General features: G+C 42.4%; 1 protein-coding gene across 1 annotated transcript; it reads left to right on the top strand.

Moving 5' to 3' along the window:
* Positions 1–116: 116 nt before the first annotated feature.
* grid2ipa (glutamate receptor, ionotropic, delta 2 (Grid2) interacting protein, a) lies at positions 117–24,114 on the top strand. Its single transcript, XM_063904456.1, has 25 exons — positions 117–301; positions 948–1,153; positions 2,429–2,682; positions 2,764–3,096; positions 3,186–3,340; positions 11,375–11,650; positions 12,450–12,535; positions 12,688–12,757; positions 13,174–13,470; positions 13,660–13,811; positions 14,015–14,176; positions 14,778–14,884; positions 14,992–15,139; positions 15,813–16,138; positions 17,166–19,118; positions 19,168–19,743; positions 19,825–19,912; positions 20,315–20,404; positions 20,480–20,676; positions 20,792–20,947; positions 21,237–21,323; positions 21,429–21,558; positions 21,677–21,795; positions 21,919–22,083; positions 22,608–24,114. The coding sequence occupies exons 2-25, from the start codon at positions 1,072–1,074 to the stop codon at positions 22,686–22,688; spliced, it is 6,090 nt and encodes a 2,029-aa protein (XP_063760526.1). The 5' UTR covers positions 117–301; positions 948–1,071; the 3' UTR covers positions 22,689–24,114.
* Positions 24,115–24,207: the final 93 nt, after the last annotated feature.

Below are 24,207 nucleotides of genomic sequence, written 5' to 3'. Positions count from 1 at the left end.
TAACATTTATTTTCTTCAAAGTGATATAGAGAGAAGCAATCAAATGCTCGGTTATTACTTGGGAACTGTGGATGGTGATGTCTTGCAATTACAATCCACTCATCCACAGTTGTTGTGCTTCTACATTTCCTGTCTGCGAGTTTAATCATGTTGTGTTTTTGTTGTCAACATTTTGTTATACTGTGTAGCAGTCTTATTTAATTTCTTCTCTTTGTTTAAAAAAGTTTGCAGCTGTAGAGAGTGTCATCTTCCATCTCATCGTGGGAATAACACCTGCTTTAAAAGCACTCACACCTGCCAGGTAAAACACAGCAACCTCTGAGAGGCATGTACACGCTTGTACTTTCTGATGTTGTGCTGTAAACTTTGTAGCAATAATTGCACTCCTACACTTAATCCACCAAGCTGATTATGCATATTCAAGCTTAGATAATATTCATGCAACTTTTAGCATATATCTGCAGGCTGCAGCTCTAACTGGTGATCGAGCACAGAGGTTAAAACAGCCGCTTTAATCAGAGAAGTGTCCCCGGCTGGTACCACACACACTGGTTTCTGGGTCACTCCTCAGCCCTCAGAGAGGGCTCTATCCACATGAGCAACCGAAGAAGGCAGAGAGAGAGGGTGGGATAGAGGGAGAGGGAAAGGTATTTATAGAAAAATGGGGCTTCACGGTACCTTTTTCTTGCAAAGAACCATTTCAGGACCAAGTGAGTCTGTCCCAGTTTTCTGATCATCTCTCAGCCATTGGGTTTAGACAGAAGCTGAGGCTGGACCGCCTCACCAAGGATGGAGAGCCTTACTTTCAGATGCTCTCCCCCTTCCTCCGGCCCCCTCTCTACAGCTGCTTACCACTGGTTTTCTGATTGAGAACAGGGGGAGGCGTTGCCCCATGATAACCTACAGATGTGACCTTTTAGGCACACTTGATTTGCCTTTCTTTGTAGAGGCAGTGAGCTCAGGTGAGGAGCAGCACAAAGGTGTCCAAAGACACCCTTTGGCTGCATCACCCTCCGGGCCGGGGGCAAAGAGAGGCTGGCTGGAACGTGCCCTGCCGCAAGCCGGGCGAGGATGAGGCGCTTCCTGAGCAGAAAGGGTCGCTTCTCCCTGCGCCAGAGCAAGTCTGGGACCCGCAGTGCCTCCAAAGATTTCTGTAAGTCTCTTTCTCTGAATTGTACTTTGTAATTCCTGAATTGCTTCATCTGATGGAGGTAAGATGAAGAGGACAGCTTATGCTGACATTGTGTAACTAGGTCGCAGACTGAAAAAAAGGACCGAAAGAAGTCTTGACAATCCTCAAAGTGCTGCATGTGTTCTGATTGAGAGGATTTTGATCCACAGCTCCATGTCAGCGATTTCCCAAACTATTTTAAGATCAATAATCAGCTGCTTGATGTTTCTTCCCTGCGAGCTAACACCACATTCTGTTGCTCTTTGGTTGCCTTCAGATTTTGTATGATTTATTCACTCAGCCACATCTCTCCCTGAATATTTAGCCCTTTGCTCCACTGAGAACTGCCTTGTCTTTTTTCAGGGCTGAAGCAGATCAGATATTTCTACATGTCTGGAGCAGTCTTATTTTCTCACTTCTCGTGCACTTTGTTGTTTCCCCATTTCTAATGATCTCTTCCACTTTCTGTCTAACTTTTGTTTGAGTTTTCAGACAGAAATTAGATTAAGTTTCTAATCCTGCGTGCTTTAAGCTGTAATTAGCCTCTTAATACAAATGTGAAACGTGCACAAACAAGACATCAGGACAGAAAAATACAAGATTATAATTTAATGTAACTTTTTACAAGTGCATGTTTTGATCCAGAATATTAAGCAATTATGTGATGTTTGGTGAAAAATCCGAAAACAGAACGTGGACTCGGTTCCCTAAAATATTCTATATATATCTTTGACATATCTAGGTGAGTTGAGATGAAGTGAGCCTTTTGGGACACTTCCTGCCGCAGTAGAATGAGGCCAGTGACCAGGGGAAGGCCAGCGGTTCATGTGGGTTAGATAATAAAAGTCAGAAATAACCTCCTTCCCTCTGTTCTTTCATTCATCGTATAGAAAAACATCCTTAAATCTGGAAAGTGCATTCTGTATCTAAACTATACAGTACATGTGTGGCTTCATTACATAGACCGATTTACCTGCTGCTACAGCTCGTCAGCTTGCATTACTGAGATGCCCTATTTAAAACCAATGCACTGTTTGACCTCCATTTAACAGCTTGCAACTTGCTCGTCTGTGAGCAGCTTGCTCCAGATTAACAACGTCCTTTCATGCTAGTATGACATACATATCCTTCAAGCTGTAAAACATTTCATCTTCCAATTAAAAACCCTTGGAAGTCTCAACAGACAATACTTGCTGGCCTTTGGATGTCACTTGTTAATGTACTTTTTGCAATGTTCCTTTTCCGTACATCTTCCAGACCTTGGCCTCCCAGCAACCAATCAGAACTGGCCCGAGGCGTTTGGCTTCCGACTGGGTGGCACTGGTCCCAGCTACATCCTGTCCGTGGTGGAGGGCAGTAGTGCCTATCTGGCTGGCCTGCAGCCCGGGGACCAGGTGGTGGACATTGAGGGCCAGGATGTGACCAACCTCAGCACACCGGCGCTGGTCGCTCTGGCTCAGACCCTCAAGACGGTGCCACCCAGCATCGGAGTGGTGTCACGCATCGAACAGGTAAACTCACACCAAGAAATTCCTGTTTTGTGTTTTAAATTAAGGGCGAGTCTGTCACATAAGTACTTTCCCCTTCCTCAGATTGACATCACTCCTGGCCCAGATGGCCGTTTCGGCTTCACCATTATCGGAGACTGCCCTCTGATGGTGGAGGACTGCATGCCCAACGGTCCTGCTGGTCGCAACGGCCTCAAGGCCGGGGACTATGTCATGGAGGTCAACGGCATCCCAGTGAAGCACCATGAAACGGCAGCGGCCATGATCAAAGCAGCTCAGGGTCGGCCTCTACGCCTGGGCGTGCTTAGTATGGCCCGGCGACCCAAGCGGCTGAGCAGCAGCATGAGGGTGTTGTCGCAGAGTGGGGACAGCATCAGGGAGAGCCGTGCCCACAAGGCCATGGAGTTCAATAAAAAAGTGGGTGTGATATAGATGTATAAAGAATGTGATTGGTGCATTTTCATTTTGTGTATTAATTAATGTTCGGGCATTCATTTACCCATCAGGTGGAGGAAGTGCTAGGGGAGGAACTGGATGTGAAGGAACAGCTGTTTGAGGTTCTGAAGCAGTACGCTGCAGAGAGGGACGTGGACAGTCTGGCTGAGGCCCTGCCCGACATCTTGATCACAGAGGAGCATCAGCAGCTGATTGACAACGTCAGGTAGCCAATCAGAGCTATTTTAGGTTGAAAACACAAGATGCCCTGCATTGCTTTGTTTTAGTTCAACATGCCTGAATAAGACGGAGCATTTTCTGCAGAATGCCATGATTTATTTAATGTCCTTATATTTAATAGAGGCTTTACAGTCTAAATTAATGAAAACAACTTAACCAAACACTCAAGTAGCGCACTAGGGTGCTGTTTTTGTTCAGATCACATTGGATATTAGGAAAACACAAAAGCAGTGAGCAAAATGCTTCACCCTCAGTAAAAACATAAAAGTCACCCAAGGCTGCTTAGACTCCCTCTTGCTGTCAAACATGTCTGTATGGAAGCTGTGTGTGTGTCTTGTTTTAACTATTGTGACTAACTAGTCTTTTAGTCCTTCTTGTGCAGTGATCAAAAAAGTCTTGTGAGATATAAGAGAATGAATTAAACTGCTTATACCCCCTCTTCACGTGCATTAATCCAGACTTCACTGCACATTTAAATCAGATTGCAACACATTTCTGCTTGACATCTTGTTTCGATATCTGTCACTACAGTGATGCAACCAGGACACTGCATTAATATTTCAGCCTGCAGTACTGTTTCCAAAGCTGCCTCTGTTGTCTAAACTCTCAAAGGGTATGCGTGCTTGTTAATGTGGAAGTTGCATTTTATTTGAGCTTGTTGGGAAGTAACCGAGATATGTATTCTGCAGAAAAAATTGCTGTTTAATGAGCAAACAACCAAAACTATGTTTAGATTTGTTTGTTGCATTTGTGTTGTACTTTGGTGAATAGCTAATGCTAAAAACCTGCCTGCAACACCTTAAAACATTAACAAATATGGGAGCACAGTTTACTAACCACACAGCAAGACATTCAGATAAATCCAAGCCGTCAATAAAAAATGAGTAACCTTTTAGAAATGCCTCCAGGATTAAAAACAAATTAATCGTAGGAATATTAATATTCACCACGAAGATAATTCCCTGGAAGTGTAGTACTTATTCAAATCGTTTTCTCATAAATATTTCAAACCTATTTTGTCGTATAGACAGCCATAGGAGTCACTGCACAAAACAGCCTTTACACAACAATCAGGGCGGAGAGGTGGTGCAAAAACCCCTTAATTTAATCATGGAATCAATGGCTCAGAAACTCCCCCTCTCAGCATTTTACTGTGAAACGTGGGAGAGGTGTGCATCAAGGCACATGTGAGTAGCTGACCTGATGTCAAGCACAGACTGCTGTCCTTCAGTGCTGGAATATCTCTGTTTCTCCTGTCTCAGTTACAGTACACACGGGTATAGTTAAAAATTCACCACAGAATATTGTATTTCTCCGTCCTCAGCATTGAACGGAAAATCAAAACCCAAAACTCGATATCTCTGCATCCTCCTGGGTTTTCTATTTTCTCTCAGCCACCTCTCGTTTACCTTTTTTCGCTCATCTTCTCTCACTCTCACGGACTTCCTCTCCGTTAGTCTCTTTCTTTCCTCTTTCTTCCTGTCGCCTGTGATGCACTCTTTGATTTTTTTTCCCGTTTATCACATCACTGGATGTTCCTTATTCCCTCCTCTGCATACAGCTCTTAGCTGGTACAGCCTCCAGTTTGCGGCGGCTTATTGAGATATGCACACATACCAAAACAGAGAACTATGCAGATGCTTACACTGCTTGCACACAGAACTGTTTCTGACACACATGCATTCAGTCCTTGCTTTGAAGTTCATTGCGGGGAGAAATTATGAACTGCTGCCTCAGGTGAGTACTGAAACACAATTTGGCGTTGTGCATTTGCAGATTTCGTCATCAACTTTATGAATAATTTATGATTGTGAATGAAATAAGCTGAACTGCTTTAAAAGCATTCTGTGGTGACAATCTTCTAACAATCAATTAGCGTTCAGTTTTTTCCTTGATTAATTTTGTATTCCTGCGAGCTAAAAAATCAAAGCTGTGCTCCATCTCATTTTCCTCCGACCACAGCTGTCTGTCTCACAGCTTTAGCACATTTCCTTCCTTAGAAATCTGCCTGTGAAAAATGCTTTGTAATATTTGTTTTACTCAGGATTGCCATTAATTATGCATTAACTCTATCCATAGAGGACCGTTAGCTCCTTCCTCTTACCTTTAGCCAATAAAAAAAAGTACAGTAACCCTCTTAATAGTAGCCTGAATCCCTCTTTGGATAAATCTACTTCAGATAGGTGTAGTTCTCTCTTTTTGTGTTTAGTTCTGGTGCGCTGTAACCTTGACAGGCTTTGAAATGCAAAGTTTTTCCTCTCCACTTTCTCTGCCTGCTGTGTCATTGCGTTGTTGACATTATCAGCGCTGATTGTGCTGTCATTTTGTGCAACAACACCTTCTTTATGGCAATTAGGCTGTGCAAATTTCTCTCTGCAAAGAGCTAAAAATATTTATATTGCAGGTTTGGAAAAGCTCTTGATGTTTACAGCATAATCTGGTGACCATGTTTCTGTGATTGGAGCCTGAGGGAATTTAGCTTCCAGGTTGTTCGTTAGCCCTGCCTCGAGGCGGTGATGGTGTTTATGGCTGCTGCTGGCAATTAGATGTCTCATCTAAGAGGAGAGAAATGTAACGTGGAGTTTATTTTCTGTTCTTGGGGAAATATGTTGCTGATTATAGTTTTATCAGGCATCTTTTTTTAAACCATTGTTAGTGGTAACATTTAATATCTCAATATCTGTTAGACGGTTTCCCATACAATTAGATAATTCTGGGTTTTAAATGAATGCTCCTCAAATTTGATGATTCCCTCACTCATACTCAGTGCTTCCTTAAGGGGGACATTTGTAATTTTGAAAGAAATGTGGCTCAACTTTAAATTGCCATTTTGTACACATATTCACATCCCCATCAAGATGAACTTAGGTGAGCACATAACTTTTCCTTTATGCCATCATCAGGTAGAATTATTCATTTTATTCATCCGATGATTTGGCTTATGACTAAATATATTTCAAACTAATGACAGTCTCAGGGTTGTGTGCTGATTGGCCTATATTAGCATGCTGACACTCATAACATGTGTGAGCTGGTCTGAAGAGAGTGAGTGTGGAAATTGTCTGCTTTATCAATTCTTTTATATGGAAATTTGGAAAAATATGTACCTGTGATTTTTAGGAATGGTGTCGAACTGTGACATCATATCCTGATGCCTTGTAAAACTTGACCAGCTGGGCCACTCTCTGCTCACTCTGCCTCTGTCCCCTTGCCGATTTGCCTCGCTCTCCCACAGGATGTGTTCTATTTTTAAACAGCCTATTTCTTTTATTAAATTCTCTTTTAGGTTTCTGACACATTTGCCAGTTTTGATTCTTAAACGGCTCTGAAACCAAAGGTTAGCGAGGGCTTGAACACTGGAATATTATGCAGAAGCTTCTGTATCTGGAGTGTCATTAGAGATACTGTTTGAACATCTAGTCGCTCTTTTGTTCACGCGATTTTGCAGTGTTATGGTAATTGAATGTAATCATAGTTAACTGAAGGCCTTTGTCTGAAACTGTATATAGACTTCAAAGATATGAATTAATTAAGCGAGTGCACTCAACCCGTAATGTAGTGCTGTTTTTTAAAATCTTTTTCATTATTATTTGAAAACCAGAGTGTTTCTGTTCACAAATGTTTTATGAATCAGTCAGACAAGTTTTTGTTGGATAGATGTTGTCATAGTTGTTGCGCAGACATGGCTGTCAAGGTTTTTGTGCCATCCCTTATGCACATTATCGGTTCTTACCCAGACACACACACACACACACACACACACACACACACACACACACACACATAATCATTGTGATGACCTGCCAATAAAATTCCACTGGGGCTCTCCTCTTGTCTCAACTTCTCTCCTCTCTCCCTCCTCACTTACCTCTCTGTTCATCTCATTCTTTCCTTCACTGAGGGAAGAGAAGATTTATCACACTCTCCCTTTTACTGAAAAACGATGGACGGCTCAGTGATGAGAATTCTCCGTTGACTTTGACTGAGAAGATTACACTACCCTGCGGTGACCTGGACTCCTTGCTTCTTTAGAGGGCGAGGGGACAAAAGATGGGACAAAAGAAAGAGTGCCGCCCCAAACATGTGTTTGGAGAACAGCTGATGATGCTACTTGAGTATGTTTTGGTGGTGTGGAGGGACGTGAACCAATGTTACGGTGTGCTCCCTCCCTCTCCCTCATTTTCTTTCCTCCTTTCTCTGGCTGCTTTCCGAGCCTGCAGCAAGCACTTTTGAGATCCAGGACGTCTTTCTTTTTCTCATCTCTACTTTCCCCTTTTGTCCCGGAGAGAGTTTGTTTGTTCAAACGAGATGGGGACTCACCCACATGGAGAAGAAGCTTATGCATTGCTTAACTGAGCGCAGGCACTCCCTCAAAGCCCCCAAGAACCATGGGAAGGGATAGGAGCCTTTCCAGACACTTTCGGTATGGGACTTTTTCTTTGATCCCAGCAGTGTTCGCTGTGCTTTGTGTTGATTGTACTAACTTGTATCTGAAGGATTGTTGTGCAACTGTTTTCTGTGAGTCTGTTGTCTTGTCTTAATAATTTTACACTTTCAGCATATAAAATTATTAACTCTTTTCTGTCCCAAATCTCATTCCAGCATATCAAATTGCGAGATTCTATCACAACTATTTTTTAAATTTGACATCTCCAAATAATCGCTGATTCTTTTTTTTGTTTTTCTGTCTGTGGTTTCGCAATTCAACTTTGTGTCTAAAGCTATGCTTTGTGTTTGCAATATCATAACTGGCCCAGCTGTCAAAATGAGCTGATCAGAAGTGGGTCTCATTATAATGGCTATTGCAATGAGTTTTCCAGCTGATTGCAATTGTCATTCATCCCTCTGTGTGCTGTGTCCTTGATCCACCCCTCCTTTATGCCTAATTATAGACACTTCTCGCCCTCCTTATAATTGAGGGCATCCTAAAGCCTGAATCTAACTTCATTGAAGAAAGCTATGAAGTTTCTGCTCACTTGTTTTGCCATGTTTACAAGATTTGATAAATTAAATATTCTTGCTGAGATCGTAATATGACAGAGAGATATCTTTTGGGCAATTAAAGTCACATAAATCAATGTAGCCAGGCACTGTGACTGTCACAAATACACAATAAATGGGCCCAATTCTGTTTAGTTTTCCCTATTTGCTGTTTGTTGAGACACACAGGTGATGTATGGGTGCAGTTTGGGAAAGTTTCATGGCCTACATCGCCTGAAAGCACATGCTTGCCAGCTTCATTCCCAAAAGTTACATGACCCTGGCCTAGAAAGAGCTCTAGTTCTCCACTTTCTCTCTTTCCCTGTCTCTGACTCTGTCATATGTTACGGCTTGTGTTTTCATCTATACCTCTGAAGCTTTTTCTTTCATATCCACGAATCAATTTCGACTCTTTCAATAACTCGTATCTCTTTCTCTGTCACTGACTCTCTGTTCCTTTTAGCTAAATTTACTAAGTGCAGAATTATTTTTAGTTGTTTTGTAATGTCTCACGCAACTGACCAGGGAGATAGCACTGGAAAGCAGTCTGGAGTTGCAGATGAGCACGTTTCAGCCCTCCGGGTAGTGTTTCTTTTACATGAACCCAGCATTAATCAGTCACCTTCATACATACCTTACAGGGCTATTTTTTTATACGGATCTCTTCAATGTAAGCAAACGAAATTGTGAGTACGTAAGTGATTATCCTTTTAATATGACACTTATGTATGTCAACAAGGAGACTGCAGTGATTGAACCAGGATCATACATAAGAGATATGATTGTAGATTGTAGTCGATGAAACAATGTCACATAACACAAGAGTCCCAGCCACTTTCCGAGTGATTGGCAGTTTTAAATGTAGTTTGGTGATCAAAAATCAAAAGGATACACTTATCTTTTCAGGCTGTTGTTGCTCTGGTGAGAGTTGGCAAGGTAGTTGTAGATGTAAGGGTAAAGGCTAAGGGAAGCAGGAGCACCCATAGCAGTTTGAAAACCTTTACTTTTATATTTATTGCGTAATATAGCCTGATGTTGTGACTTTTGTGGTGATTGTTGTTGCAGTAATGTGTAACTGCAGTTAACTCAGGATTCAGATTGTGTGACTGCAGTGGGTGGTATGAAATTATTATAGGGGGAAACAGTGCTGTTGCCGCAGTGCTGTTCACATAACACTGGTTGAGACAAATCACTTGCGATATACACCGATAAATAAGGTCCAAGTGTGTCGTGCTATAATTGTCACAAGACTGACTAAACTGCAAAAATTCAAACAGATTTCATGATTAGTTTCTCTGAATAGTCTTATATGTAACTTAGATTCCTAAAATGGTGAATGCATTGAATTCAGTCTTTCAAGCTCAGACTGTTAGTTGTGAGGAGTGGTCAAGTGATTTCCAGATTTAAGGCTTTTGACCTGATATATAAAAGTTAGAGTATTTTATTACATCTATACACTGACAGGCTTTGGATATATGCCCAGGATCAATGTAAAGGTGTTCGACGTAAGCTATAATTACAGGCATCAGGCAGGTGTGTGTTTTGTGTGTGTGAGGAAGCTTGTAAAACTTTAGTCTGTCTGATTTTATTTAGGTAAGAAACTTCCAGAGGGAAATGTATGTGAGCTTGCATCAACTTTGGATAATAGGAAAGCGTGGGTTACGAGTCACTCATAGTTCAAACCCAAAACTTTTCTGTATGTTTTTTATGAAACTACCAAGTCACCTAATCCTTGACGCCAACAGTCCCCAAATGTACATGCAAAAGAACTTTAAAAAACTGTACCGATGAGATTGATTCTCAATAGTAGGCTAGCTGTTGGGTTGTGCCGTGTGTCTGGATGCCTATAAGAACTGGGGCACAAACCAAAGCACTCGTTTCTCCTCTGTGCAGTAGAAGACCCCAGGAGATTCATGATGAAGACAGAGAGAGGATGGAGTTGAGATGGAGGCAGCATCATGTTGTATCTGGATTAGGGGGGAGTATGCAAAATATGAGGTGTGTGTACATGAAAGGGAGATGGAAGTATTTTGTGTATGTGTATGCAGAACAATTCGATAAAAGAAGAAAGAAAAAGTCAGCGTCCTTTTTCACAACACAGTTATTGGTAATGATTCTTCCATTTCTGGGTCATTTCTCTTGTTTTCTACCAAACCGTTCTTGTTCTTGCAGATAATTGGCCTGATATAAACCTCATGCAGCAGAAAAACACAACTGTAAGAGAGTTTGACAGAGTAAGACAGTTTAAGCATAACAAAACTTCAGAGGGTAAATGTCATGTTTTAGAAAACAGAAAGTCTGCCTTTTTTCCAGTCGTCTGCTGGTGTTGAACAATCCTAGAACAATACAACTGTCAAAAAAGAAAGAGCCAGCGGCACCAATTTTCACTCCAAGCCTTAGACAGCTTCAATACAAGCCTTTAATGCCAACACTGTCTTTAGTTTATTGCCTGGGCACTTAATTTGATCTTTGTGTTTGTGGTACTTTAAGAAGACTGAAGGTCAAGGGTGCACCATGCTCACAAATCCACTCAACACACTTACTCTCACAGACTCATCTTAGAATATCCAAAGCAAAGGCATTTTCAGGGGATAATAACATTGGTAGGGGAAAAAGAGCACTTTCTCTCAGATTTATCTTTGGCTCTGAGCTTCCTCCTTTTGCACATATTAGCAGGGAGCTGTCTCTGACACTCTTACCTGCAGCGGCTGATGTGACGGAACAACACAAACAAAGCTTTTCTTTTATCCCTTTATGTCTCGAACACACATGCGTACACTCACAAACAAATGTTGGACCAATCCTTTTATACTTACCTCGGCCCTCCCATGAGATGATATAGACTGAACTATTTTTGGCCCAATTAAATAGAAGCTGCAGCTGGAACAATATGTAGTCAGAACAAGAATCCCTTTTGTTTTCTTGGTACTTTGGACGATGGATGTTTTGAGAGATCAGGATCTGGGATTTAAAATGCTGCTTTCAGGTGATTTTGTTAGTGTGAATCTGAGTTTGTTTCTGATTCCACAATGTTTGCCAGGATCTTCATTCCCAAGAAGCACCGGGAGCGGTTTGACGAGGTGGTTAACCAGAGCCTGATGAGCCGGATCAAAGGGCGGAGCTTCAGTGACCCCAGCCGCCAGCACCTTCGCCGCAGCCGGAGTGAGGATCACCCCGAACGCCTTCTGGTCTCCACCCGAGCCAGTTCAGTTCCACGCACCCACGCAGAAGAAGGCGTGGTCCCCCCTGCTCGAGGCATGCGCAAGACCACCTCGCTCATAGCTGGGCACTCCAGTGGAAACACCACCAACTGCAGGTCTGTATTTAAAGTCATGTTGCAGATTTAGATTTGAAAGCATTTTCTTCACTCATACTGACTTCTTTAGTTCCTGGGTGCTTTGGCCTTGTATCAGCAAGAGTCACATCATCATCCCATTTTCACCAGCTGCAAATAGCCAGAAAGAAAAACAAAATCCTAAAATAACATCTTCTCTCATCTTTGAGTCTGATCAAAATTATAACCACTCTACATGAGACGGCTGTGACGGGTCTTTCTGTGTGAGCACGGAATTTATGTGAATTAAGACGAGTAGGTGTTCAGAGAAAAATAGACGGTTCAGTGGTTGAAAGAGGAACCTGTTTCAGACTTACCTTTTTTCTTGCTCTTTTCATCTGCTATGACGTTGTTCCCTGTCATGTCTTTAAGTGTTGATATTTTTATTTAAGTGTTGTTTCATGCTGATGTGGTATAGGTATAGAGCCCCATCGATATACCGTCCATATTTATGTTTGTTAATTCATGGGATTTTAAAACTCCACAGGGGGTCCACAGTTGGACTCACAGCCACTGTATCTTTGAGATATTGTTAATAATGAACAACTTAAGACACAACACAGTGTGTGTCCATTATGCCATATATAATAAATGCCCCAGGGTTTCTTTGGTAACCCATTTAATTATAAAAGTTACTTTTATCATATATTACCACGCACATTTAGCAATTACTTGATCTAGAGCTGAGTATTATAGTGCATATCTGCTTTTTCTTTCATTTATAGAGCCTCTGTTCATCCTACAGTCTGCCATTAATCAAAGCTCAAATTTGTCAATTTAGGACCGTGAGGGTGTGTAAGGGTAACACAAGTTTTGGCTTCACTCTAAGAGGCCATGCTCCAGTGTGGATCGACTCTGTCATCCCCGGTATGTAAGAGTTATTAAAGTCATTACACTGTTATAACACTGTGATATTGTCTTATAAATGTGTTACGTTTTCAAACGTTTGTACTGTACCATTCTTGTAATGAGGAAATAATTAAATGAGACATCTCTCATACTCATTTTCTGTTCTGCAGGAAGCCCAGCAGACAAGGCAGGTCTAAAACCAGGAGACCGCATCCTGTTCCTCAATGGGCTAGACATGAGGTTGAGTTCTAAATCTAATTAACACAAAACTGACTATATTTACATCAATATGGTAATCTGGTTCCTCTGTTGAAAGTGTTTTGTTGTTTGTAGAGCTCACAGTTATTGACAGGAGGAAAAACTAATTTCTTGTGGCTTCAGTACAGAAACAGTTTCCTAAAAATAGCTAGTGTTAGAAGACATAGATAAAAAGGCTCCCCAGAAAATGTGCAGCTGTCTTTAAACTCCATTATGTTGTCTACGGAATACAGAAAGCATTATGTCATTTATTTATTTAGAAATCAGCCTGAAATGTCTTTATTATTTAAATTGTGGGATTGAGCTTCTTCCTGAACAAATGAAATAATTTGCAGATGCATTTGAAAGTCTACAAGAGTGTGAGTGTGTCTCCCTGTGTACCATGTTTCTGCCTTTAGGACCTCCTCCCATGAGAAGGTGGTGTCCATGCTCCAGGGCAGCGGTGCCATGCCCACTCTGGTAGTGGAGGATGGTCCGCCTTCTTTCACCCTTTCAGAGCAGGACCTGGCGGGGGGCGGCGTTCCCACAGAGCGTTCCCGCTCCCCTGTACTCAGCTCCCTGCAGTGGGTGGCAGAGATTCTGCCGCCCAGTATCCGGGTTCAGGGACGCACCTTCGGACAGCAGCTGGAGCACCTGCTGACCATCCAGGAGAAGTACACTATCTGCAAGGCTCTGGAGAACTTCTTCCAGCACAGGTGAGAAAGGGTAGGGTGAAAGATCAATAGAAAAGTGGGAGGAGTGGGGTGAGATGGATAAGGTCAGAGGAGGGATGTGAACATCTCAATATTTTCTACTGTTCGGGCTATGTGTTTTTATATTAGACCATAATTATTTACCCTCAACTTCTACCTCTGATCTCTGATCTCTGTTACCATTGACAACAGGAATGTGGACACTCTGATCGTGGATGTGTTCCCGGTGCTCGATACTCCCGCCAAACAGGTGATCTGGCAGTTTGTTTACCAGCTGCTGACGTATGAGGAGCAGGAGCACTGCCAGAGCAAGATCTCACGCTTTCTTGGATACAAGGCGCCAGGTGTGTGGCACATCTGTCCTTTGAAATTTTTCTTTTGGTGTCTGTTCAAATGTTTGAATGAATATAAAGAGTTTTTGTGTGTGCGAGATGAAGGCTTCATGGGGTTCATTGGCTCAGTAAAGTGCAACCAACTCAGCTGACACAAACCTTTATACACATTTGCCTCTTCCTCTGCATTGCCAATATATGTGTGTGTGTTCTAGTTCCACCACCACCACCTCCTCCTCCCCCTCCTCCGGAGCCCGAGATTGCCCCCGAGCCCCATCGACGTAGCAGCTCCATGAGGGTGACAGGGACTACGTACAGGAGCAGTGTGAGGGGACGTAGCTCTGATGACCTGGTCATTGGCACACACTTGGGCATGGGTACAGGTCTTTATTATCTTCATCATCATACATACTAAAGACAAAATAGCACTCCATGAAACCCTTCTTCCAGTGTTAGAAGAAGTAAAAATATCATTTAAAACCATGTATCATGATCTGCGAAGTAATTAAAAACGGTAAAAAGTAAAGTCAAAAGGACAATAGTTACGTGTGAAGTATAAAGAACCAACACATGGATCTACTCAAATACTAGAAGAACCTAAGTATTTTACTTTAACACAAAACTCTAGTAAATGTACTAACGTTATGCAAGTGTTCTTATCAACACCTTTGCTCATATAGTAAGGAATCACACTGTTCTTATTGTGACCATTTACAAAGTCCTGTTAAATCCTGGTTGCATCTTTTTGCTTTTGTTTCAAACTTCCAATTTCCCTTTAACTGGACACGGTGCCTCATGCTAGTTCATCCGTTTATTTTATATAAAGCGACAGTTCTTTGATAAGTTGCTTCCCTTTAATTGGCCCAAAGCCCAATTTAACTAGAGCTGCCCATCAGCCAAAATCTGTTGTTGACCACATCCTGAAGTCCTGCCCAAATCTGGCAATGGTCAGTCATACTAATTGGTGTATTGTAATAGGCTTTCGTGCAGAGACAGTGCTGGATGCAGGGATGAGGTTGGCTCCAGGAGAGAGACAGTCAGGAGATGGTACCTCCCTTCCTGAGACTCCGAACAACCTTACCAACGTATGTACCAAAGTCCTCATGGGAAATAATACCTATAAACGTAGCATTCACCATCAATAGTAAAAGAGGTCTTACTCTGGTTTCTTTGTACGTTTCCACCACAAAAGTTGTCAGCAGTGTACGCTGAACTGGAGAACATGTATTCTTCCAAGAGGTCCAAGTCTCTGAAGAGTCGGCCTCCTCCTGCCCCCGACAGTTTGCTGGAACTGGAACTTCCCTCACGCACAGCCTCCCCTACAGCACATGCTAACACAGGTAGCTAAAACACACTAAACCCATAGCAGCTGGAATTATATTTAACTGTTTTCCTTTAAAAATAACTAGTTTGCAATTATATTGTGTGTCTGCCTGTGTGAAAAAAAAGTATTGCAGTAAATGTCCTTGATTCTTACATTGACAATCTTTTCTTTGCCAGTATGATTGGTTTGAATTGATTTAGTTTGATTAGAAAGTTGCCATCTTAGACTTTATGTGTCTTCCTACAATGGATACGGATGCAGAGTGAATCTATGAGGGTAAGATAGGAATATCCTAAATTTGCACCAAGTAGAGCAGCCTGTCAGGTTGCAGGCATGTTAAATTGAAGGACTTGCATACACCATCTCAATAATACTGCCAAGATATACTGAACCTTATACAGTTAGGAGGATATGGTGATGGTGGAAGTGGAACAAGAAAACACACATCTTAATCAAAAGGTGTTTTCAGCAATGGTTAGCTCCACTGGGAGATATGTTTAAATTACCTTTGTGCATAACCTTTTTTCAAATGCCACAACTTCCAAGCGTTTGTTACATTGACTATAATCGATACTGTTTTAAATGTAATGCCAAATTTGTCTTCCTTGAAAGACCGTGGAACTGACATTTTTGTTTTAGAAATGTACCCTTCGTTTATAACTAGACTGTTTTTTACCTCCTTACCCCAGGTAGCCGTAAAGCCCCTCCTACATCCTGGCCGGAACCTCTCCCCAGTCCCCCTCAATCCCAGTTCTATTCATCAGGGCTAACAAGCCAGAACAGTGGGGAGTCTAACCCTTACATCAGCCTGGACAGTCCCCCTGCATCCCCTCCAGAGCCCCCTGACTTCCCATCCAGTCCCCCCGCCCACCGCAACAACAAGCGACGTTACACCTTCTCCAAACCGCCGCGCTCAGAAGATACTGATCGCTTTCTGGACGCTCTGAGCGAGCAGCTGGGACAAAGGGTGGCCATCATAGATGACTTCCTGACTCCGGAGAACGACTATGAGGAGGTAGAGCTACATGAAGTCTAAAGCATGATTGTAAAATCTATTTGAAGTGTATTATATTACTATCGGATGATTATTGATATTTATAGTCAGTTCATATTAGTCAACACTAATGATAATCTGAATAATTAAATGTTTGTGTTCTTACTGATTATTTATTGAACTATACTAAAGGAAACTTAAGAGAGTAGAAAAGTAGAAGTATATTGTTTGGTGTAGAACAATACATAGATTTTCTTTTAAAATATCCAGAAGGCCACTATGTTCATGTATCAACTAAAATGGTGTTGTGTACCCATGTTTCCAAAGTTTCTTGTAGAGGGTTAATTCTGCTTGGTACACTTATTCCCTACAGGCAGTTTGCAGTTCATCCAAATGTGAAATAGGACAGACCCCTTGACACACATAAACTTACAGAATGGGTACAGAACATAGTCCCCTAAAAAACAGGGACAAAGTGAAACACCTAAGAGAAACTACTGCAGTACATGGCCTCACATACATCAGATCTACCTTAGCTGTTGTCCTGTACAGTTACATGTAAGTTTTGTTGTCCATCACTTAGAATCATTACAATTTAATTACTGTGGTCCTAATAAAGACAAAGGAGCAGCCCAACCGTCAACAGTTAAGCTACATTATTAAAACATGATGTCAGGCCTGAATACATTGGAAGGTTAAATACACAACAGCTAAATGGAAGTAAGTATTAAAACGCTATTTTCCACATAACATTGTGCTTACTAATTTTGGTGTGAGGAGCCTTTGTACAGTGAAATTTTCAAGCTGTCATTAAATGTAGCTTTAGTGACAATCCTGCTAGTGCATGTCAAAATTGTCTTGCAAATATATAGCCAGTAGATCCTATAGAACATGCCCAGTTTTAATAGTTGGCTATATATTTGTTTTAAGGGTAAAAACTCCTGTTGTAGTCATGTCCCTATATTGTTTGTCAAGTTTGCCAAAATATTTTACCAAGTTTAACTTTGACATTAAGGGTCTAATGAAGTGTAATTGGTGTTAATGCCAGGATGTTGTGCAGATGGGTTTCCCAGATGATGATGATGATGATGAGGAGGAGGAGGAGGATATTGAAGAGGATTTGGGGGTGGACGAAGATGAAAATGGAGGATTCGTGGCCCCAGAACTCAGCAGCCCGAGTGATATTCAAAGCAGCAGTGGAGAAGAGAATGCCTCCTCCCTCACCTACTCCTCCTGCTCTGACCACATCCCTCCACCTCCGATGTCCCCTCCACCACCTCCGCCTGTTCAGTTCAATGACCCGCCTCCCCCACCTCCGACACCTGCACAGACTCAGTCTCAGCAGCAACAACAGCAACAGCAACAACAGCAACAGCAACAACAACAACAGCAACAACAACAACAACAACAACAACAACAACAACAACAACAGCAACAGCGGCTCAGCTACACCCCCGAACAATCGCCAAGAGCATATGTGCCCATCCGCCGGAAGTCTGGCCCTCCTCCACCACCTCCACCTCGCAATCACCCACCACCTAAGCGACACTCCTTACATAAAGTAATGCCCAAAAGAGATGACCTTCAAGTCCAGGCGACTATACAAGAGCTAAAAGCATTCCAAGAGCAAAAGGTTTTTCAGCAAAGACAAGCATACGAGGAGCAACAAGCCTACAAGGAGAGGCAGGAGTATGAGGAGCAGAACGCTTTTGAAGAACAGCAACTTTTACAAGAGCAGCAGACTTTCCACGAACAACAGGCCTATCAGGAGAAAATGTTCAAGGAGAGACAGGCGTATGAGGAGCAAAAACTTTTTGAAGAGCAACAGCTGTACCAGGAGCAACAAGCCTACCAAGAAAGACAAGTGTATGAACAGCGCCAAGCCTACCAAGATCAGAAAGCGTACGAACAGCGTCAAGCCTACAAGGAGCAAAAAGCATTGGAGGAGCTTCAAGCCTACAAGGAGCAAAAAGCATTGGAGGAGCTTCAAGCCTACAAGGAGCAAAAGGCATTGGAAGAGCTTCAAGCCTTCCAGGAGCAAAAAGCTTACGAAGAGCGCAAAGCTTACGAAGAGCGGAAGGCCTACGAGGAGCAACAAGCATATCAAGAGCAACAAATCTACCAGAGCCATCACTCCATGCCTAACCAGCCAACACAGCAGAAAGCCCATTCACCACTCCCTCTCCAACAGCTCCACCAGTCCTTACCCCCACTCACCTCTCCAGACTCCACCCATCACCACGCTAACCATCCTCTGTATATGATGCGCCAAGCACAGCAGCAACAGGCCCACCAGAGTCATCACCACCGACGCCTGTCACGATCAGCCCCACCTCCGCACCAGCCGTCACCCCAACCGACCGCCCATCCTAACCAACATGGTCAATACTCTGAGGGTATCTACCAAAGCCATCAGGGCATGAGACCCCAGGCCCACCATTCCTCTGCGGAGATGCTCAACCAGATGCAACAAGCCCCAGCTCATCATTCCTCTGCAGAGATGCTCCATCAGTTGCAACAATCCCAAGCCCACCACTCATCCACTGAGATGCTCCAGCAGTTACAACAGGTCTTCTCGTCTTCAGAGATGCTCCACCAAGTGCACAAAACCAAGGCCCATCACTCCTCCACAGAGCTTCTCCACCAAGGTCACCAGATGCAGCAAATGCAGTCTCACCACTCCTCAACGGAACTTCTCCACCAGGCACAACAGATGCATCGGGGACAACCCCACCACTCATCTACTGAGATGCTCCAGCAGTTACAACAAGCCTTCTCTTCATCAGAAATGCTCCACCAAATGCACAAAGCCCAGGCTCATCACTCCTCCACAGAGCTGCTCCATCAAGCCCACCAAATGCACCAAACAAAGCCCCACCATTCCTCCACGGAGCTTTTGCATGAAGACCGCCAAGAACCTGCATCCCTCCCATTTCAGCTTAACCGGGACAGCCACTCCCATCAGAGTCGGAGGAGTGTTAAAGGTCATCATCAGACCCCAGTGTCGCCGCAAGGGAGACCTCAAGATCAGCAGCTCCATCACCCCCCAGCCCACCAAACCCTCTCCCCAAAGACCCCATTCGATCCAGCAGACCCACCACCATTCCAGCTCCCCTCAGATCCACCACATCCACCACATGACCCCACAGCCACCCCCGAAGGACTACCAACACCAGATCCACGTAATCCACCCTCCCCAGCAGCCCCACAGGCCTCAGCCCCTTCTCTCCACCTTTCAGCCACTCCAGCCACATCAGCCCACCCTCTCTACGTTCCAGCCTGTGCCCCCACACCACCAGTCCCCGCACCAGATCCAACCCCCTCCCCAGGCCACCCGCCCGCAGTCCCAGCCTTCACATCACCTGCTGCAACACCAGCCTCAAACCCAGTCCCACCAAAAGCAATCCCATGGCCAGAGCCAGCCCCATTCCCTCCCACACTCTCTATCCGACCCGTCAGAGCACCTAGAGCTACCTCCTCCTCCTCCTCCTCCTCCCCTGCCACCACCCTGCACCCCTCCACCCTTGCCCAGGCCTTCGCTCTCCAGAATGGACTCCAACCACATGAGTGTGAAGAGGCTGCGCTGGGAGCAGGTGGAAAACTCAGAGGGGACGATCTGGGGACAGGTGAGCTTTAATGTTTGGATTTCCAAATCTCTGTCATAAAATTGTAATTCACTTGGTGACATTTTTGCATGTCTTTGTTAGTTGGGAGCAAATTCTGACTATGACAAATTGCATGACATGGTGAAGTATCTGGACCTGGAGATGCACTTTGGGACACAGAAGAGCTCCTGTGAGTATATCACATCTGCAATTATTTGAATAGAAGCATGGCTGAACATCATAAAATGATATTCAAAAAAGCACACCATTATTCAAGTTCTAGGCGTGTGATTATTTAGGCATTAAGTATACAGTATTTCACCACTGGATTCTGTCTGCCTGATCTAAAAAAAACACCACCACACTAAGCCCCAGCTTTTTTCTTAATCACTTTTCCTCGCATTTCTTACATTTTTGACTGTAATTGTGTGATTAAGTTTCTTCTGCACTTTTTGTTCTCACTGTTATTTGCTTTAAACCTGCTGCAAATAATGTCAAGTGTACACACAATCTGAATCCCCATTTATCTCTCTCTGTCTACTATGTCCCTCAATTACATCTAGGCATTCTACTAACACTGATCTAATTTTAGTGCCTGCTCCAGAGCCCTGCCTCCTACCACAAACCTTCAAGAAGAAAGATGTGATTGAGATTCTATCACATAAGAAAGCCTACAATGCCTGTAAGTAGACAATGGTATATTTTGTATGTTTTTTTACCATGTCTGATCCCTGTTTACCTTATTTTTAACATTTAGCAATCCTGATAGCCCACCTGAAGCTGTCTCCTGGTGAGCTGCGTAAGGTGCTGATGAACATGGTCACTGACCGGCTGGAGCCAGCACACATCAAACAGCTGCTGCTGTATGCCCCCGATGCAGAGGAGGTCAAAAAATATGAACAGTACAGAGAGGATCCCAGCAAACTCAGTGAGCCGGACCAGTTTGTGCTGCAGGTACTCGCAGGGTGTGGAAGAGTGGGTCGGTTGTGTGGTTTCAATGTGTCTGTGTGTTAGTTATCACTCACTTCTTTGCTTGTGTGTGTGTGTGTGTGTGTGTGTTCTCCATCAGATGTTATCAGTACCAGAGTACAAGACCCGCATGGAGTGCCTCCTCTTCAAGTGTTCCCTGCAGGAGAAGACAGAGGAGCTGAGGGGAGCGTACGACTGTCTTTACAAGGCTTCCATGGAGCTGAAGACAAGCAAAAAGCTGGCAAAGATACTAGAGGTAGCCTGCTGTTCAGCCAAGTGCATTAAAAAATATATGCTGTTATGATGATGATAAAAAGGACTTGAGGGATTTTGAGAAAACAGTAACACAAAACCTCCCAACTGCATATTTAACCATATACAAGGTATGGTGCATTGAGAAAAGTTTGCAGTGAAAGACGTCAAGGACAATACTGTTGTAGAAAAAGTTATACACGAGTACATAGGAGAGATAAAACTATATGCTGTGATTGCATCTTTATCAGTGTGTATACAGTTTGGTTGTTACACATTCTGTCTTTTGTTAGTTTGTGCTTGCGATGGGGAACTACTTAAATAACAGCCAGCCTAAAACCAACAAGACTACAGGCTTCAAGATCAACTTCCTTACAGAGGTACCTCATACACTAATACATTGAAATCATGTGACCCATTTATTTCCAAAGCAGTCTCTCCCGTTGTATTATGTTTAAATAACAACTTAATGTTTTCCTCTGCAGTTGAGCACAACTAAAACAGTGGATGGGAAGTCGACATTTCTACATATTCTGGTCAAGTCCTTATGTCACCACTTCCCTGATGTGTTGGATTTTTCCAAAGATTTAACCATGGTTCCTCTTGCAGCAAAAGGTAGACACATTTTCCTTAAGACATTACAGCTTAAAAATGAACTGGGCAATGGGTTTTTTAAATACTTTTTTTGTAATTAATTTCAAGCATACATTCCTTCTACTTTGTCTGTCTCTAGTAAACCAGAGGACTATCACGTCAGATCTGAACGACCTTCATACAACCATACAGGAAATTCGTTCAGCCTGTCAGAAGATGCCTGCGACGGCTGAGGACCGCTTTACTGTCGTAATGAGTGTATCCTTCACAGAAGTCACAAAGAAAGTGCTGAGATATGTGTGCTCCTAATAAAAGGGGAAAAAAGTAATGCCATTGAAGACAAAATAAAACTTTTGTTACCCTTGACTCCAGTATTTATAGAACTTCCTGGAAAACAGTCATCCAGCTCTGCAGTCTCTGGAGTCCCTGCAGCAGAGAGCTATGGAGGAGTTCAGCAAAACTGCCTCTTACTTTGGAGAAGACGGCAAATCCACAAACACTGAGGCCTTCTTTGGTATCTTTTCGGATTTCATTGGCAAATTTGAGGTAAGCAAGAAGCATTTATTCATTCAAAAATATTCCTACTGCCCTGTACAGAGAAAGTCTTCAAGGCTGTGGTACAAATTATGAGCTACACACAGTGGTAGGAACAATATGTTGACACTGAGTATTAAGCCCTGAGTTGCACCCTTGCCGGCCCCTCATGGAGCCAGTTCTGAATAGTTAATAAAACAAAAATCAGCAGCTCTAATGTGAGCTCAACATTTAGATTTTTGCAATTTACACATGTTTTGTATGCAGTCTCAATAGAACAAATGTACCAAAATATTCACCTTTCAAATTGTATTATTGGTATTCATTTTCATACAGTAAGTGATTTTATTGTGAATCGAGGGCAAATGTATACGTTCATAAAATATGGAAACAACAGGGCTCCAATCTTTATAAGTCAATGCTGATTTAAAGAATAAGGAATGTAAAAAGATGAGAAACAAAAACAGGTACATGCAACACAAAAAAACTAAAGAAAAAAGGGAAATCTTAAGAACCCTGTTGTTTCTTTACCACAGAGAGCTCTCAATGATCAACAAGCTGTAGAAAACCAGAAGAGCCCCAGAAGTCAAAGAATGGCCTCTCCACTGGCCTGGTAACACACACACAAAAACACACACCGACACACATGGCGATGACAATATAGTTCATACGGTGCATATACGTACACATCCTAATATAATTTATATACACGCACATACAACTAATGAAGGAGAAGCTTTAAAATGAGGCAAAAATAAATATATTTTGCATCAAAGATGGACGATTAAGCTTTATACCAGTGGTATATACTGTATATTATATATCCTTTCAAAACGAAACAGAGTTTTTGTTAAGTCTAACACTTTAATGTCTAAGTCTGCTTCATAGGAAATGTTGTTTGGTTGTCAGGGTATCAGTTACTCAGTAACATCCTCTAGTTGAAGTTTTCTTTCTTTTGGCCTCAATATAAGTGTGCTATTACAATTCTAAGGTAACATAATAATGGTATATGCTCTATAAGACATAGATTTACACAGATTGATTAACTTGAAATAGATGTTCAATTGAATTGCATTCACGTTCTCTTTGTGGTTAGGAAGAAAACCACCGAAGCAGTCTTCCTGTTCGTTTACGTGTTGTGTATTTTTGTAATCCGCCCACCGCGCTGAATGTAACGTTAATTCTCTACTGACAAAGTTTTTAGTATTTCTTCATTGAAATAATTTGTCGTGGTGACCCGTTGTTTCATTATCTGCTTTGTATCTATGCCTCACTGTCAGACGATCGCCTAAATTCCTTCCATGTCAGTTTTTTTTTTTTACAGTGTTGTTCAAACTTCTGATGTTATTTACGTGTATATATGAGATATTGACAAGTTGGCATTTACTATTTGTTTTTTGAAGGAAATATGAAATGTTCCAAGGATCATTTGGAATCTGTCTGCAGTCTTTATTATAGGCAATAGAAATGAGATTATGGTAACAGCGTACTGTAAATAGCGGGCAGTGTGCAATATGTGAATGTAAAGCCATGCTTCACTGTTGGATATTATACAAAAAACAACTATACCATATGAAACTATCACTGAAATATATTGTGTTTGTACTGTACAGAATAAGAGTAAATGCTATATTATATGAAGCGCTTTGTTACGTTAATGTTACCCGAATGTTTCTTGTATTGATTGTGTCATATGGACTGCTCATAAAATGATACCACTGAGAGGACAGTTATGTCATTAAGGTTAGTGTAGCAGATGCAGCATTTTACATCACAACAGTTAATAATACAGCTTGTTTAGACCTGCCATTGCTCGTTGAAACATACATCTTAGCCAAGTGATATTCTTTAGAGGTAAGGCAGGAATAATGTGCACAGCTAGTGACAGCCTTATTTTTTAATGGTCTTTAGGTTGTTTTTCATGTAAGTTACAGGATTCTAAAGCATTGCTCTCAATTTTAGGCCTATAATTGGTTAAGTCTGTATTTTGTATTGTACCCTATCGATGCTATAAAAACACTGGAATTAAATCTACTTTGTGTACTCTGTGTTTTTAAGGTTTTTGTTTAAGAAACTATGGAAATTAGGTCAATTTACAAAGGAGTAATATTGTAAGCTTTATTAATAGGGACAAGT

This window comes from Eleginops maclovinus, chromosome 16 (genome assembly GCF_036324505.1).
Source record: "Eleginops maclovinus isolate JMC-PN-2008 ecotype Puerto Natales chromosome 16, JC_Emac_rtc_rv5, whole genome shotgun sequence".
Classification (NCBI taxonomy): Eukaryota; Metazoa; Chordata; class Actinopteri; order Perciformes; family Eleginopidae; genus Eleginops; species Eleginops maclovinus.
Note: the sequence above shows the minus strand (reverse complement) of the source record. Positions and strands in the feature narration are given on the sequence as shown.

Bases quoted from the DNA above. Each gene is read 5' to 3' on its own strand.
- grid2ipa (XM_063904456.1), top strand. From the start codon at position 1,072: ATGAGGCGCTTCCTGAGCAGAAAGGGTCGCTTCTCCCTGCGCCAGAGC. The intron at 12,758-13,173 runs GTTGAGTTCTAA...TTCTGCCTTTAG, and splicing joins CTCAATGGGCTAGACATGAG to GACCTCCTCCCATGAGAAGG. The intron at 22,084-22,607 runs GTAAGCAAGAAG...TCTTTACCACAG, and splicing joins ATTTCATTGGCAAATTTGAG to AGAGCTCTCAATGATCAACA.